General features: G+C 47.3%; 1 protein-coding gene across 1 annotated transcript in view; it reads left to right on the plus strand.

Moving 5' to 3' along the window:
- Positions 1–17,115, plus strand: part of LOC135811242 (tripartite motif-containing protein 2-like) — a 191,246-nt gene that overhangs the window by 56,786 nt on the left and 117,345 nt on the right. The window contains exon 7 of the mRNA XM_065324442.1: positions 15,896–16,051. Within this exon, the coding sequence (XP_065180514.1) occupies positions 15,896–16,051 (156 nt within the window). The remainder of the gene's footprint in view (positions 1–15,895; positions 16,052–17,115) is intronic.

A 17,115-nucleotide genomic window follows, 5' to 3' on the forward strand; every position in this document is an offset into this window, starting at 1 on the left:
GCAATTTTCCGACTCTCCAGCCGTGCATCCACAGCCCCCCTCCTCGTGCGCTTATCTATTCGATCCCTAACTCACACTTTTAGCTACAAGGTTGTGTTTTTTGTTTTCCGTTGCCTACATGATCTTGCCAGTCCTCTTTTCTGCACCTACTTTCAGTTGATGGCTAATACAGGTCAAGCATCCCGGGATGATCGCCGAATTACTCGAGGACAGGAACAGCGGCTACTGCAAGTGCCTTTCCTTCCTGCACCTTCCGGTCGTCAGTCATTGACATTTGTGGGAAGCACTCTTTGGAATGCCCTTCCCAGCGATATTCGCCTCCACAGTGCGACGTTTGCCTTTAAACTGGCTCTGAACAGAATTAATTGTAATTTGTAACCACCTTGCTCGGCATCCCTACACATTACTGCATGTTTTCTCTGTGTGTTCTTCACTGCATGCTTACACATACACACACCCATTTGAATTATATACAAACTTTGTGCTTTTGAATTATCATGTTATGATTCTTTATAATATTTCCTTCTCTCATAATATTATAATTATTTGTTCTTAGCAGGAACCGGAGGGTTTTCCTCTGGTGAGAAGGCAGAATTGCCTGTGCTCTAAGCGAATTCAAATAAAAGAAGCAAACAAACAATTTGGAAGGGAGTCCAAATTGTCATTGGTCCGGCTAGTTGCCCTTACTTCCCTCTGTACACTACACTACCTGACAATGATTGGCAGTCAGAATGCATCTGATCCTCTACATGTACTTACCAATGGTATGCCGCTATCTAGAGGTGTGTTTTTCATCTGTACTCTCCACTTGGCAAGGGTATGCCGCTATCCAGAGGTGTTTTTCACCAGAACTGTCCACTTGGCAAGGGTATGCCGCTATCCAGAGGTGTTTTCATCAGAACTGTCCACTTGGCAAGGGTATGCCGCTATCCAGAGGTGTTTTTCATCAGTACTGTCCACTTGGCAATGGTATGCGCGCTATTCAGAGGTGTTTTTCACCAGTACTGTCCACTTGGCAAGGATATACCGCTATTCAGAGGTGTTTTCATCAGAACTGTCCACTTGGCAAGGGTATGCCGCTATCCAGAGGTGTTTTTCATCAGTACTGTCCACTTGGCAAGCGTATGCCGCTATCCAGAGGTGTTTTTCATCAGAACTGTCCACTTGGCAAGGGTATACCGCTATCCAGAGGTGTTTTCATCAGAACTGTCCACTTGGCAAGGGTATACCGCTATTCAGAGGCATTTTCCTCAGAACTGTCCACTTGGCAAGGGTATGTCGCTATCCAGAGGTGTTTTTCATCAGAACTGTCCACTTGGCAAGGGTATGCCGCTATCCAGAGGTGTTTTCATCAGAACTGTCCACTTGGCAAGGGTATGCCGCTATCCAGAGGTGTTTTTCACCAGTACTGTCCACTTGGCAAGGGTATGCCGCTTTCCAGAGGTGTTTTTCACCAGGACTGTCCACTTCCTGCTTGAAAGTGCTGCGGTGCCAAACACCGAACTTTACTCGGCACACTCATTTCGAATTTGTGCCACTACTACCGCCGCCATGGCAGGGATACCTAATTGGCAAGAATACCTGATTCACTGATTTGTCTTGCCGCCAGGTGGCAGAGGGATGTGTGCCTACGCTATATGCACGTTACTATGGAGACTAAGTCAAAGATCTCAGCTTGGGCTTGCCTCAGTGAGTGAGCTAATCTGATTTCTAACATGGACAGTTACAAATATCGGTACGTTCTGTCCATGAAATGACCTACTTTGGTGAATCTCACTCCTTGATAACTGCTTGCTGCAGGGGTTGTGAGGGGATAGTGTTGCTGCTTTATGTAGCTCTATCGCTTATAACTGGTGATTTGCTTCGCTAATTGCGGCTCATCATGAACAAGTTGCTGCCATTTGCATTAGCATTGCTTTGCAATCGCATTTTGGCGCAATGCGGGTTTATTGCCGTTCCTTTCGAGCCAGTTGCTGCCAGTGGCCTGGAATTGCTTTCCTGCTCTTTGAGATTTCGCATTAAATAAGACCAGCTAATCGAATCAGCACACCATCTCCAACCTAATTCTTTGTTGCGTTAGGCTGAGTCTGGTCAGGTCTGACCTACTCACCTCCCATCACCTAGGAGCTGCATATGTGCCTTGATCCTAGAGGGTGGTGGTGTTTCTGCATATACACCTTGATCCTAGAGGGTGGTGGTGTTTCTGCATATACACCTTGATCCTAGAGGGTGGTGGTGTTCCTGCATATACACCTTGATCCTAGAGGGTGGTGGTGTTCCTACATATACACCTTGATCCTAGAGGGTGGTGGTGTTTCTACATATACACCTTGATCCTAGAGGGTGGTGGTGTTCCTGCATATACACCTTGATCCTAGAGGGTGGTGGTGTTTCTACATATACACCTTGATCCTAGAGGGTGGTGGTGTTCCTGCATATACACCTTGATCCTTGAGGGTGGTGGTGTTCCTGCATATACACCTTGATCCTAGAGGGTGGTGGTGTTTCTGCATATACACCTTGATCCTAGAGGGTGGTGGTGTTTCTGCATATACACCTTGATCCTAGAGGGTGGTGGTGTTTCTGCATATACACCTTGATCCTAGAGGGTGGTGGAGTTCCTGCATATACACCTTGATCCTAGAGGGTGGTGGTGTTCCTGCATATACACCTTGATCCTAGAGGGTGGTGGAGTTCCTGCATATACACCTTGATCCTAGAGGGTGGTGGTGTTCCTGCATATATACCTTGATCCTAGAGGGTGACGTCACTCGGTACTTCTGGACAATTTTGAACACCATCTTTTCAAGCTTTCACCCACTTCTAGTCATCGCAGAGAGAAAAATGAATAATACCACCTTGATCAGGAGCCAAAGCACTACAAGATAAGACAAACAAAAAATTGTTCACAGTTCCCCTACTAGACTCTACGGCATTATCAATTCTTACTCTTTGGGTGGAATACGATCAAAAGTACTTCCTCCGTTAATATAATTTTTGTGATATTTTGCAGTTCAGTCCAAAGAAATATATGGCTACAAAGCAGCATATGGGAGATAGATATTTGCTGATGTCACACAGCTCATTTCAAAGTAGTCTAGCTTCACTCTTCGTCAGAATCTGATGACGACTCACTCCCTGATGACATCGAGTCTGCATCCTGCTGACTTTCACCTCCAGCGCTGCCAGCTTTTATTCCGCAGCCTTTACAAACTGCCGAGACATGATTTCATCATGGAGACCGCCAAGTTCTTTGCTCCAGCTGTGAGCTTCATGACCTTTGCTGTGGCGTGGTAGTTGTGGTCTCCGCCACTCTCCAGAATGACATGAGAGAAGCAATACAGACACGTCTGTCTACAGGCTGCGGAAGAATGCCAAGTCGTCGACATTGAGATCGGGACCATTTTGCTGGTTGAACAACAACCTGAATGTCGAACACTTTTGCTTTTCCCTGCCCGGCAAACCCACGTGCGTTGATTTTGGCTGTGTGCAGACGTGCACCATTGTGCTGGTACAGCATTGGCTAGCCGGCTTCTGGGCACATCCTCAATCCACACGGCCTTTCAAACTGCTTCTCATTTTCACACTTTGGTGTCATGCGCCTGGCCGGGAGTTGTGTTCTGGTTCATTCTGTCAAGAAACGGTGGTGCTTCACTGGTTGTTTACGAAAGGACTCCATGCTTTCGGAGGTGCAAATGCCTGTAAGATCAATGGACGACACCACTGATACCTTATGTAGGGGATGGATCACGGACATATTTGTCTAATGCCAACCAAAATATCAATGCAAGAACACAAAAAATGCAACAAAGTTTTGCCTTAAGGGATGAAGGAAATAATTATTGATGTATAAGAGGAGCATAAAATAATGTTGAAAGTTATGACCAACAGCCTCCCTAAAGTCACGATACATTTTTAGACAAGCACACCTGTTGAGCCGTCACCAGCAATACGGAGAAACGTACATCTGTGGAATATCTTTTTAAAAGTTTACCTAACGGTTGGTTCATTTAAGCCAAATTGGGGCAGGGAAGCACCGGGCGGTGAGCCACCTCCCGATCCGTCCGGCATACAGTTCGAGTACCGAATCTACTACAAAGTAGTACAGAATGGGCTCAAATGGTACAACAGGTTAGTCAACTGAAGGTTGAAGTCCCTGTTTCTTCAGTAGCTCAAGGGCTTTTAGTGATGGCCACTCGGTGCTACCTTTTACTGGAGATTATGAAACTACTTCTACACTTTTTATTGCAGTAAGCGATGTTGTCGAAATTATGCATGCAAACGTTGATGATGTTGCAAGAACTTGCCAATGTATCCTCCTTCACATTTTTTATTTGTTTGAATTATATTAATTTTTGTCTCATAATTTGCACAACTGACAAGCTAATCATCCGAGAAGGACGGTTAGGTATGCTGACTTATTATGCTTTCTTAAAGCGACTACAAGAATGGCAAACTGACTTCATCTTTACCTTAAATTTAGGAAAATTTAGGACGAGTCTTGGTTTGAAATTTTGACAAAATCTGGCTCCGGGCACCGGCGGTCCCTGGTGTGAACGGTTCACAAACCACTTTCGGTCAAAATTGCACTTGATCAAGGCCGAAGCAGATCACAAGAGTTGGACACTGCCCAACTTTGCCACCGGTGCCTTGCGATTATTTACCGTATGATTTTGTTACGACTGCACTAGTTCACATACTTGGTCCGACTTATTAAAATGTGCGTTTCGCTTCGAACGTCAACCAAACAAATTCAAAAAATCTCAGGACGGAATAAACTATCCAGCTACCTAACACTATCCTTTAGTTGTCGATTTGTGATGTTGAAGAAGAAATGTTGCCAACTTCAACGGAGGCAGCGGCTCAGGATCCTAGTCGACTCGAGCATTTTGCGTGCAAATTTTGTCGTAAGAAGACTCCTGTTGCTTCTCGCGCAACACAAAGAAGGCCTGGTGCTGAAATCAACACCCTACTGCGATGGAGAAACTCCTGCGCGGTCGTTCTCGAGTGCCTCCTGGCGGATTGAAATCGCTGCATGCGCTGTTTTCTTGGCAAGAATTTCAGCAAAAGCGTCATCCAGAAACTCGTGCAGAAAGCACCAGCATCGCTCCGTCCAGTTTGCTGATCTCTCTCGCAGTCGTTCACGATGTGGAGGCCGACGATTCAAGATCACAGAAGAGATCGTCGAGAAGTTGAACGGAATAAATAACCGCCCTTGAGGTCGACTTGCAGGCGACAACCTGGCTAGAAAACTGAAGCGCGGAAAGGGTGAATTATCCTAAGGATACGGTGCGTGAATGGTGCGGAGTCCTCGGAGCCGCGATCGCGATGCGTCACAAGGTCGCCAGTCTCCAGGGCCAGTGGATTCGTGAAACTGGCAGGGAAGAGCACGCATGGTCTGACTGCATGCATGACCATCAGGTCAGGTCGCCGCAGATCAGACGCAGTACGCGCACGGAACATGGTGATGAGAAGTGATTTTTGATGCGTGGTGGTTTACTTGTTCGCCTCTTTTTGAAGGTGTCGTCGGAGCGTCAGGCGAAAACACCTATTGCCACCATTCTGGCAGTCGTACTGCACGAGGAGGAGGCGAAGTCGATCGTCAAAATCGTGGCTATGGAGTGAAAAAATCAAGGAAGCGCAGTGTAGCTTGGAGGAGATGAAAAATCTGTCGGCGTTTTGCAGGTTGACGCACTTGCAGATGCGCCCTGAGACACCAGCAGCAATGAAAACTACAAGGTCAGGACAAGAAACGAAACAGAAGTTATCTATCTACCGTCTCTTGGTTGATTTTTTTAGTACAGGTGTTCCTTTGTACATATGCTTGAGTTTTGAAGCGAAGCGCACATTTAAATAAGTCGGACCAAGTAATCACAATGAGCTGGGAGCGGGTTGCAAGAGGCCCCCTGCTGGTGACTCCCATCGCGCACCGGCAATACTCCGGCAACACTCGAACCAACCCTAAGTTAGTAACTTGCCCATTATATTTGCACCAACGTGAAGTGATGTAGGAACCTTTCTGCATGTTTGTCACAATTCCCATGACGTCAAGGGCAAAAAGCCTCACCATTACTATGCTCCCACTATGCAATTTTTGTCTTTGCCTGTGAGCTGTGATCACTGTACTTCCTTCGCGTCATTAAAATTGTCGCTTCTCACATCGCAATGTTTGTGACTTGACTCGTCTTAGTCAGACTGTCGGAATCGCTGTTTTCTGTGTTCGAACATTGGTGCGACCCTTTTTGCAGAATGCCTACTTGTTACTGAAGCCGTGGTGGTCTCGGACTTTGTCGGAGCTCTCTTCCGCACCAAGAAAATTCATCGCGCTCCGCACTATTCCGCCCCAGAGCGCATATCGTTTTTCTGGAGTTCGTGCTGTCCCACATCACTCCTTGGGCATTTATCAAGACTGAAAGCTCGGGTATAAGAATCCTGTTATCTCTCCTGAATATGAAATGCTGATGTTGACGATGGCAAGTAGAAAGTGTTCTCAAATTCCTAAAATGCGCTACTTGTGGTGCACGTTGCTGCGAAGGTAGCAGATCTGAAAACACCAACAAAATCAGCGAAGCGCTTGCCAAGGAAAGAAGGTGCGGAACTGCTTACCCTATCCTGCTGGAAGGTCGTTACAGTGTACCTGAAAAATGCTAGCTTGCCTTCATCGCCAGCCACCTGGAGGCATGGATCATTTGAAAACGAAGTTTCTTGACCTGAAGTTGAACGAGCGTCTTATTCAGCATATTGAGTGCTGAAGGGTCTGCCTCAAACTCTGATGAGTACGTCGACCTTAGCTGCAAGTGAAGCGAAGCGGGAGGCCACAAACTAAAGCTTGGTCCGTCGACAATGCTCTGCCTCAATTTCTAGCTGATTTCTTTGCCTTTCGAGTGGAAAAAATAAATTCGAAGAATTTCTCTGGGAAGCGACAATTTAATGACGCGGAGGAAGTAAAAATAAAAATAAAGCGTCTTCGCTTGGCTTCCGCTCGTCATGTATATTACATACCTTCGGGTTGGGTGGTCTGTTACTTTGCGTTTTCAAGTTGGAATAAGACCGGTACGTCCGATTGTCTTACTAGTCTCATTAATCATCCTGTAATGTTCGGCATTCTTTGTTACCCCGCAACATAGCTTGTGCACATCTTTGTTGCACTTTAACTCCACTCATTTGGAATTTTGCACTCCTGAGTCGTCCAAGTTGGAAAGTTGTTGGTTGGTGCTTGGTACATGTGTTGGAGCTAGGTGTCTGGTCGTTGAATGTCTCAGTACCACAGTCAGATTGGGCCTTGTTGCCCCAGTTCTGCATAACTTTAATCTTTGACGCCAATTGCCGGAGACGATGATAGCGATACTACAACAGAAGCCATACTAAGTTGTGCTGGGATTGCACCATGCAACAGCTTGCAAGGCCGATTAATTGACCAATACCGTGCTCACGCGATTAGATCCCTATCTCGAATTTGCCCCAGTCTCTAAGAGCCAGTGGAAACGAAACCCGTCTCTTGTATAGTGCCCCCTCCCCCACCATCCCCACCCTCCCGGCTTGGAAGCAAGCTCATGTGCAAGTTTGGTGATCTTTTTATACTGCTTTTGTCCATGTTATTGAACTGGTGGTTTCAGAATCAAAATCACAGTTCTTGCTGCCCTTTCTTTTGAGTTTGATAGGTTGCAGTAAACTTTAGGCTCTGTTTCGTTGCCTTCTTTGCTTTTATGCGGGATGAAGTAAATGTGCCAGCATTGAAAACATGTTACCCTCTCTTGAATTGTGCCCTATCTTGAATAGTGCCCCATCTGTGGTGGACGTTAAAAAATAGTGCACTAATCGCTCGAGTACGCTACTACTCAAAGTGGTTTACACGCCACAGCTATTTGACGTATTTTGTTCTGACCAATGAATTCCTACTTGTTGGTCTTTATTTTCGATATTTTGCCGCACACACTTAACACCACCTACTTCGGCATGCACTGGTTATTGGGAAAAACCCAGGAGAATGAAGGAAACGTCAGGACGAGACTAAGGTTGCCCTTGGTGGACCAATTTCAGAATTTTAATGACAACCATGTTGGTACTTCCTCCGTATACAAAAACTTCGTGACTTTTTTTTGAAAGCTGCGCACAGCTCTGGAATTGTTCCGTTTGACTCGGAATAACACTCGTGGCATTGTCTAACCTGTTTACAAGCTATATACAAAGAAAAAAGCAACTCAGACGAATGAGATTGAGTTTTTTCAGAGTCTTCGTCGCTCATGTCATTGTCACCTGACGACGCTGACTCCGCATCGCCAACAGTCGCTGATTCCGCTCGCATTTCGTTCAGATTCTTGTCACCTTTAGTGATGATCCGATGCTGGACTTTGGCTACGTCCTCTTCATCTCTAGAGCTGTGTACGAATCGGTGTCGACTATATTCAGTGGTTCCAACCCGCGACCTCCATTATGCCGTGAAACGAGTCGTACAAGCACATCCACACGCTTCGCATTTTCTCGCCAGGATAATCCTCCCAAGCATTCTACAATGGCTTCGAGGAGGTCCCTACGATTCCCCTTGGCGACAAAAGAGACGTCTGACTGGAGAGAGGCGAAGAAAGCCAGGCCATCGACATTCTGATCCTGAGTCTGCGCTGGTTGCACGACGACTGAAATGTTTCATCTTGCCGTGCGAGCGAAACAAATCTATGTTCTCACGCTGCGTAGATGACTATGGGGCCGCGCACCGCAAGTACGAGCCTGGCCACTTTCCGGGCAGCGAGTGCCGCGTGACTCGACTCCGTGTTCCAGCCACGAGCTACACTTCGTCACTGTGTCAGTTTCGAGCAAGTAACTTAGTAAGTGTTAGTTTTTATTGCATTTGACTCTTGAGTTTCTGTCCGCAACGTCCTCACACGCATGGCGTCCGTGGAGAATCTGTTCGGGATCAACCAAACTAACCTCGACATGGACGGGAGTTGTCGATAACAGCCTTTGGCACCGTTCGTTGAGCAGGTTCTTGCTCAAAAACACCGTTCAAAAAAAGTCACGAAGTTTTTGTATACGGAGGAAGTACTTTCTCCGACTTTTTTGGACTAAATTTCGCTGCTGTTCTGTTGCTCTCTGTGTGGCTCTCTTGGCATGAAAGACCGACAGATGACATTATTGGAACCATAGGAAGGCATGATTCACATTCTGGAAAGACGATAGTCATCGCAAGGCAAGGGTGTCGTGCTGTCAAGCAATGGGAGTGACGATGTTTTGCATTTTTTTACACAACAGGCACTTTGCCATGCAACAAAAGAACTGGGCTAACTGCTCGTCGTTTACAGTTTTTGGTTCAGAATGAAAAAGAGAAGGGCAAAGGTACTGAGGAGAAAGAATAGTATGAAAGGGATAGCAGCTAACTTTTTGGAATCTGCGTCATCCCCGAAAACACCAGCCAAAGTGCAAACAGGACAGCAAGATGTGAAAACTCCATAACGCAAAGAAGTGACTCACTTCGCGCAGCACTGCAAAGCTAAAAAGTTCAAATTCGAAGTCGTCGTCTGCTACCGCGTCTTCAACGTGGAAGATCTCGCTCTGTTCAGCAACCTCCACTCCGATGTCTTCTTGGTCGCATACAAGTTGCAGTTGTGAAGTGATGGTACGACTACAATGCAGATAACATGTGAAATGTTTGGCTTTTCCTGTACGCGTCGTCGTTCCGGGCACCCTCGAGAGCGGAGGCGATGAGTACCAGCGTCACCGCGGTCTCCCCCTAGATTTTTATTTATTTATTTACTGTTTGCACTTCATGGCACATAATGAAAATAGCCAATAAAAAGGAAGTAAGGGTGAAACCAACCACGGACCGAGAACAAAAATGCTAATTAAAGAGAGAAAAAAGGGAAAAAGAGAAAAATGAAGAAGAAAATAGAAAGCATGAACAGTCCAACAAATTGTCATTTCTAGATGTGCTTGTGGAAAAAATGAGTAGTGATTTTCTGACAACCGTTTATCAAAAGCCGACGTTTACCGGTCAGTACATTGTATATGACTCTTATTGTTCGTCTCAAAATAAAGTAAACTTAGTGCGTTGTACATCGTGCGAAGCGTATTTGTTCGTCCTGCAAGCTGCAGGAGGAACTTGGTACCCTGAGTTTTTGTTGCAGAAGTTGTTGAAATTCAAACTAACTACGAAGGCTCCTATGGTTGGTCCTGCTCGATGTACCCGTATTTTTATGTTTGCCGTGGAAAGGGCAGGAGTCGACTAAAGTTTGTAGTGCAGTCAAGTCTGTTGTTCGTCAAACATACTACGCAGTACACGTCGTGCCAGTCTTTACGACGATGCGTGGGTTTACGATGCAGAAGAATGTCCTACCAGCCCATCACCGTAGTCATCTTATTTACAACTTTGAATGCTGACAATGCGCTAGTCGGTATGTTGGTAGGACTGTTCAGCACCTGAACGCATGCATTAATCAACACACACCACGTCACATACTTCCACCTTGCGCACAACAAGAACAACCGAAACGAGGGCTACCTAGAAAACAACCATTAACCACACAGCCGTTACCTACGCAACTCGGGGATCCTAGCTCACAAACTGTGCTTGCTCCACTGTCGCTGGTGGCGGTGGTGGAGGAGAATGGGCGTGGTGGCTCATCGGGTCGGCTTCTGTCGCCGCCTTTGCTCCTGCCGTCGGTGGTTCCTTCGTCAGTGCCCCCGGCGGCTATGGCTGAGGCGGTGCCACTTGCGGTCCCAGTCCCACTGCCTCCTCCTGATCCTCCGCCATCGGTTCTTGCGGCGGTTGAGCTTGCCAGTGGCAGACCGCGAGCAACACTGACAGCGGCATTAACAATACAAATGCCGACTCAAAAAGGACCCACCTTGCATATCAGCAGCTCCCTCACCAACACCAACAGCGCAATCTACAGCAACCACAACTAATCCACCATCCAAGCCCATGATTGAACGACCAAGACGATCAACAACCAACTACAACAGAAGCTACGCACTCAACGGACAAGGGCGAAAGGAGGGACGTGAAAGCAGAGTGAAGGCCGAGTTAACTTCAATGGACCCGGTCAGGCGGGATGGATGAGACAGAGAGAGTGCAGAGGAAGCTTAGGATGGAACGGACGGCGGAGGGAGCAGTGAGTCGGAGAGTAATGATGGGAGTGATGGTGAGAGTGCCGGTGAGAGTGTTAGTGTTGTGAGTAAGTTTCGTGGTAGCAAGTCTTCAGTGTACAATCATCTGCTAGCTAGTCCTGATTGTTGCAATTCGTATTCCGACGCTTCGTTCCCTGTAATGTGCCGTGGTCGTCATGGTTATGGACTGAAGTTAAAAGTGTTGGAAGCTATCTATCAGCGTCTGTATAATCCTAATTTGTGTGTACAGAAAGATAGTATAATTGGGTTGAAATTGTTCAAGTAACGTGTCGTGTTTTGGTGCGGCCAAGCTTGGCTGTTAATGTTCTAGGTGAAATGTACTGCTGTTATGTGTTATCACTTTGTCCTCCCTTCTTTCTTTCTCTTGTTTGTTCATTTTTCCATTTGAAAGTTTATTGTTAGCACACGCATTCATTATTGCTCTCGCCTTGATTGTTTAAATTCACACTTGTAAATTTCACTACTGTTGTTCTTAGTGTTATTTCTCTAATTTAGATTTTCTATAATAGTTCAATTTTGTTTCAGTGTCCTTTAGTACAACGACGATTCCTGATAAGTGTTGTACGAAAACTTGTTTGAATCCATATTTTTTCTCTACACCATTTCTTTTCATCGTTTTATTGCACATCGTCTCCACCGTTTTTACATTTCATGAATAAAGTACACAAATGTCGGTTCAGCTCATTTTATTGATTGCGGTTATCAAATTATTGTCTCCTCGCCGTTTGTTTAAAAAAGAAAGAGCGTTACTTACATAGAGAGATGCTAGGGAAGGCACATGTGTAAACCATATACTTTGAAGTACTAGTAACAGCGAAGACGATCTGGGACGTGGAGAAGCTGCACTGTGACGTGTGAGAATGCGTAGATCGACCTGCCATTTTGGTTCGTTCCAATGGCAACTTAGACTGAGACTCTATTCCCATCAATCGATCTTGCAGATTTTTGAATACATGTCCATTGAGTGTGTTGAAATGTATCCCTTCCAATGATACACTTTTGTCGAGCAGAGCTACTAACAGAAAAGTCACGTGAAAAAGTCATGAATTTTATGTTTCCGTAGGGTGTAATTTCACCACCAGCCCCCCCCCCCCCCCCTGACACGCCAACACATACACACATACACACACACACTTGTACTTGTACTTGTTGCTCACTGCCAAAACTGGTCACGTGGGTCTCCCCGGTAGAGGGGAGAGGGACTCAAAAGGAATCTTGGAAAGATGACTCAATTGTCTATAGAACCACACAACGGCCGACACCCCCTGAAATCCCCAAAACTTCGGGGAAATCACCCTGAAATCCCCAAAAGTGTACAAAACTCTGGGTTAACAGGTATGTATACTTAAAATAGAAAGTATATTGACCCTGGAACGAACAAAGGTGGCAGGTACAACGTTACACCTTCAAACAGCCGAGCCCGTTTGCAACATACCCAACACAATCAGGCATAAGTCTACCCATCGACCGAACTAGCTGGCACCACACACACACACTTGCACTCACGCATGCCCGCACGCATGTGCGCGCGCAAACACACACACACATACACACACACTACTACTACTACTACTACTACTACTACTACTACTACTACTACTACTACTACTACTACTACTACTACTACTACTACTACTACTACTACTACTACTACTACTACTACTACTACTACTACAACTACTACTACTACTACTACTACTACTACTACTACTACTACTACTACTTCTACTACTGCTGCTGCTGCTGCTGCTGCTGCTGCTGCTGCTGCTGCTGCTGCTGCTGCTGCTGCTGCTGCTGCTGCTGCTGCTGCTGCTGCTGCTGCTGCTGCTGCTGCTGCTGCTGCTGCTGCTGCTGCTGCTGCTGCTGCTGCTGCTGCTGCTGCTGCTGCTGCTGCTGCTGCTGCTACTACTACTACTACTACTACTACGACTACTACGACTACTACTAGCAGCATGACTGCCCAGATGGGCAAGTGTCACCCCTATGAAAAGGGGACCAGAAAACGGGAGTCGGATCACAAGCAGGACCGCGAATATCAAGCTAGGTCCTGCTGCCGGCGGAAATTGCGTTTATAATGTGGGCAGCTGAGGGGCAGAGCTGCTCTCTCCGCAGCAGATGGTCTCGCACCACGATTGCAGTTGTGACACTTGAACCCGGCCGCAGAACGGAAGCATCGCTGACATGTTGGGCAGTGCTGCTGGCAACAAGCTGAAAGTGGCACAGACAGACTGACTGTTGGTGTAGGAGAACTCGTGACAGGCTGGCATCGATGAACAGAGTAGCCACCCTTGCTGCGGAACCACCTCTGGCAGTTCTGGCACTGCACTGATCCATGCTGGAGCTGGATGGGAAGCCGTCTCTGAGTGGTGCACTTGTGCCGCGTTCTATCAGAGACCCGTGAGAAGTTCCGGCCACACACTGCGCAATGCACAGACTTGGGCATGGTGGAGCTCGACTGAGGGGCAACCCGTACTTCCCTCCACTGTTGGCGGTCCTGAGCAAGGATGAACCACTGAGATGGCTGTTGCAGTGCAAACTTGAGGTCGGTCATCACCGTGTCTTTCCACCGTTGTCGGGGACCACAAAAAGGCCGAGGCACAGGTAGCCAGCCACCCAAAGAGGAGTTGGAGGGGGTGCAATCATCATCCATATGCGCAACGTGCCCAGTCCATTCCAGTCGCCGATTGTTGAGGCGTGTAGACATCAGTACTGGGTCTCCCCAACGGCTCCGCCACACACACACACACACACACACACACACACACACACACACACTACTACTACTACTACAGTAGCTTGGCTGCCACAAGGGCCACACCACTACGAAAGGAGCCAGAGTCATTGTCAGGAGCAGAAACGGAGATGACGACTCAGGTCACTCTGTCGACGGAACTGACGGCTGCAGCGAGAACAGCGAACACCATACGACGCTATTGCCAGCTGCCAGAAATGGCCACGCCGCTCCCCAAAGGGAGGTACTGTCAGAGAGGTTAGGGGGGAGGAAGGCAATGCTCCAAGTGGCGTTCCAGATCTTGCCGCCTCCGGAACCGTCGGTTGTGGCAAACTTGGCAGTGAAACTTGAATTGTTGGCGTTCAGCCACAGTAGGGCGCTTTGGACAGGTTCCACAACGGTGACGCTTGAGACCCGCAGCCGATTTAAATGAACGCTGACAGTTGGTGCAAGTTACACCAGGAACAACAAGAGGAGCAGGGGCAGGGGCCGGGGGCTGGTCGACATCGCCTAGCCGACACTTATGCACCGCAAAGCCTCCTCTGCTACGTAGCCATCGGTTGCATGTTGGACACTGTACTGATCCAGGCTGCTGCGATACCGGGAGCTGACGGATTGCTGAACACTTGTGCCGGACCATTTCGGAACTACGGCGGAACAGACGGTTGCAGGTTGGGCACTCGATGCTCTTCGGGGCGGGTTCCTTGTCCTCACCTGCTGCTGTCACCACTCCACGCCACTCTCCACGATCGCTTGCCAACTCAAACCAGTTACGCACTCCAGCCACGGATAGGTCCGTGTGAATGGTGTCCTTCCAGCGACGACGAGGTCCACAGAATGGCCGAGACCGAGGGAGACAGGCAAACAGCAACTGCTTCGGTACTCTGGTGTCATCAAGACGAGCCAGGTGCCCAAGCCACTCCAACCGTCTCTGCTGCACCATGCGTGACAATGGTGTGGGATCACCCCACTGTGCTCGAAGAGATGTGCTGTTCCCACTGTCGGCCTCGCGATACGCCAAGGATGGAGCGAATGTTGGCATGGTGAAACCGGTCCATTCTATCTAAATCTGCCTTCAACGGCGTCCAGCATTCTGAACCATACAGAACCGTTGACAGTACGCAAACGACATACAGGTGGCGCCTGGTAGGGAGGTTCAGGCTCCGGTCATGTAGGATGCGCCGAAGACCAGCAAAGGCCCCTGCACCCTTTGCTAGACGGCTCCGAATGTCCGCTTGCGACCGCGAGTCTGGAGTAATGGTGGAACCAAGATAGGGGAATGAGGTGATTGCTTCAACCCTATCACTGCCAATGACCAAATCAGAGCAATCAGCAGGGCAAACTCCGAAACCTGCAACGAGAAGCTTGGTCTTGGTCATGCTCACTGTGAGACCCAAGCTGGATGCGACCTCACAAAAGGCACACAGGGATTGATCGGCTGCGTTGCGAGTTGTAGCGAGCAGTACAGCATCATCCGCAAACTCGAAGTCATCAGCATGGCCGGACTCGAAGTGGGGACGACGCCTAGTGACACGAGGGAACAGCTGGCCATCAATTGTGAAGCTGAACACACACACACACACACACACACACACAAACACACACACACACACACACACACAACGGTTCTGTCCTTTGTGGCCTCATCAATACAGCACTGGGGGAATGGGGCTCAGCCTGATAGCAATGAAAAGTGCAAAGGTGAAGAATTAACCAATACTACTCAGCCTGGCTTACAGCGCACAGCTTTTTGAAGTGTTTTGTTTTCCCGGGCAGTAAATTCCTACACCGTTTCTTGATATTTATTTGGCATAAACAATTATGTGTTCCTTGTTTAAAAGACAATACGTAATCAAACACCATGCACATAGCACGGTATGTTATAAAGACCACATGGATAACATCTTCAACATTCATCATTATGCTGCCTCACATTATGTGATAATATTGTACGGTGAATACTGATTGGCCAACAAGTTAGTATGATTTTCACCCGGTCAGGATTGTTAAGTTATGAATATGATCTCTACTGTGTATCTACAGGTTGCTATACAAAATCACTATAGGTCCATCCACAATAGCTGTACATCATTTGGTAGCAAGGGTAATGGCAGGGTGCAGTTCGAGGATCCATTTGGCATCACAATCAGCAACGATGGAAAGGTCTTTATTGCTGATTCTGGCAATAATCGGGTGAAGGTTAGTCTATAGAAACCAGCACAGAGATCTATCTCAATACACAATTGTCATCATCTTCTTGATGTATAGCAAGACATGTAAACTGCATCTGCAGTATTACTCTACAGTAAGTCATTGGTCTGGTAGATAGTGTTATCAACCCACATTTCCTTATGATAGTTTCTCCTCTCCTAAAAGCCATCATACCATAGGAAGGTGTGAAACGATCTCTTGGATCCCCATATTCTATTTTCATATCGGAGCTTTGGGATTCGATATAACAGTGTATACCAACCCGAAATCGGGTTTTCCTTTGCTGGAAAAGAATCTTAAAAGAAAACTGCCCCACACGTGATCAATCAGCTCAAACGCAGAAACTTTAGCTTCTTCATCTTTTTTTTTCTTTGCTCGAGGAAATGCTTCTTAGAAAGTTTCTGTTGTCTTGAGTTTTCGGTAAGGAATGCGCACCTCAGGATGTTTTTTCGCTAGTCCAGCGGGCTCTGGGCCAAGCCTTGCGCCCCCTCGAGAGGCGTTTGGCATCTTTGGAATGCCACAATAGTCGATGCGGGTGTGAAATTTGGAGTCCAACTCTAGGCACGAGCATGACTCGCGGATCGTGGATGGTACATGTACCCCGGAAACTGATCCACTCCTGATCCCAGTTCCTTCCCAATTGGCTGAGTCCTCTTTGGCCAGGTCTACTCTGCCCGCTCAGGCTTCTAGATCCGGTCTTGAGCATATGTGTAATGGTAGCCGAGTGGTAGGCACGGTGCAATCAACAAGAATTACTTTTATTCTACTTCTTTCAGGTACACACCTGAGATATAATTATTAGTGAAAGAAGAAGCGGCAAAATAACTGACTTTCTCTCTGGTGCACACCTGGAGGTTGAATAGCTCGTTATTATCAAAATCTCATCTAAACAGAAATGCGCAGCAGCTTTTATGCAGCAGACGCCGTACGCTTATATACGGAGATACACTAACTATCCATCAGCCAAAGCTCCGTATTAGTTCTGTACTACTTCCGTATTGGTCGGGCAGGGATACTACACCCTCCCTTCCTACAGATTATCACGCCCTCGT

Source organism: Sycon ciliatum, chromosome 3 (genome assembly GCF_964019385.1).
Source record: "Sycon ciliatum chromosome 3, ocSycCili1.1, whole genome shotgun sequence".
In the NCBI taxonomy this organism is placed as follows: Eukaryota; Metazoa; Porifera; class Calcarea; order Leucosolenida; family Sycettidae; genus Sycon; species Sycon ciliatum.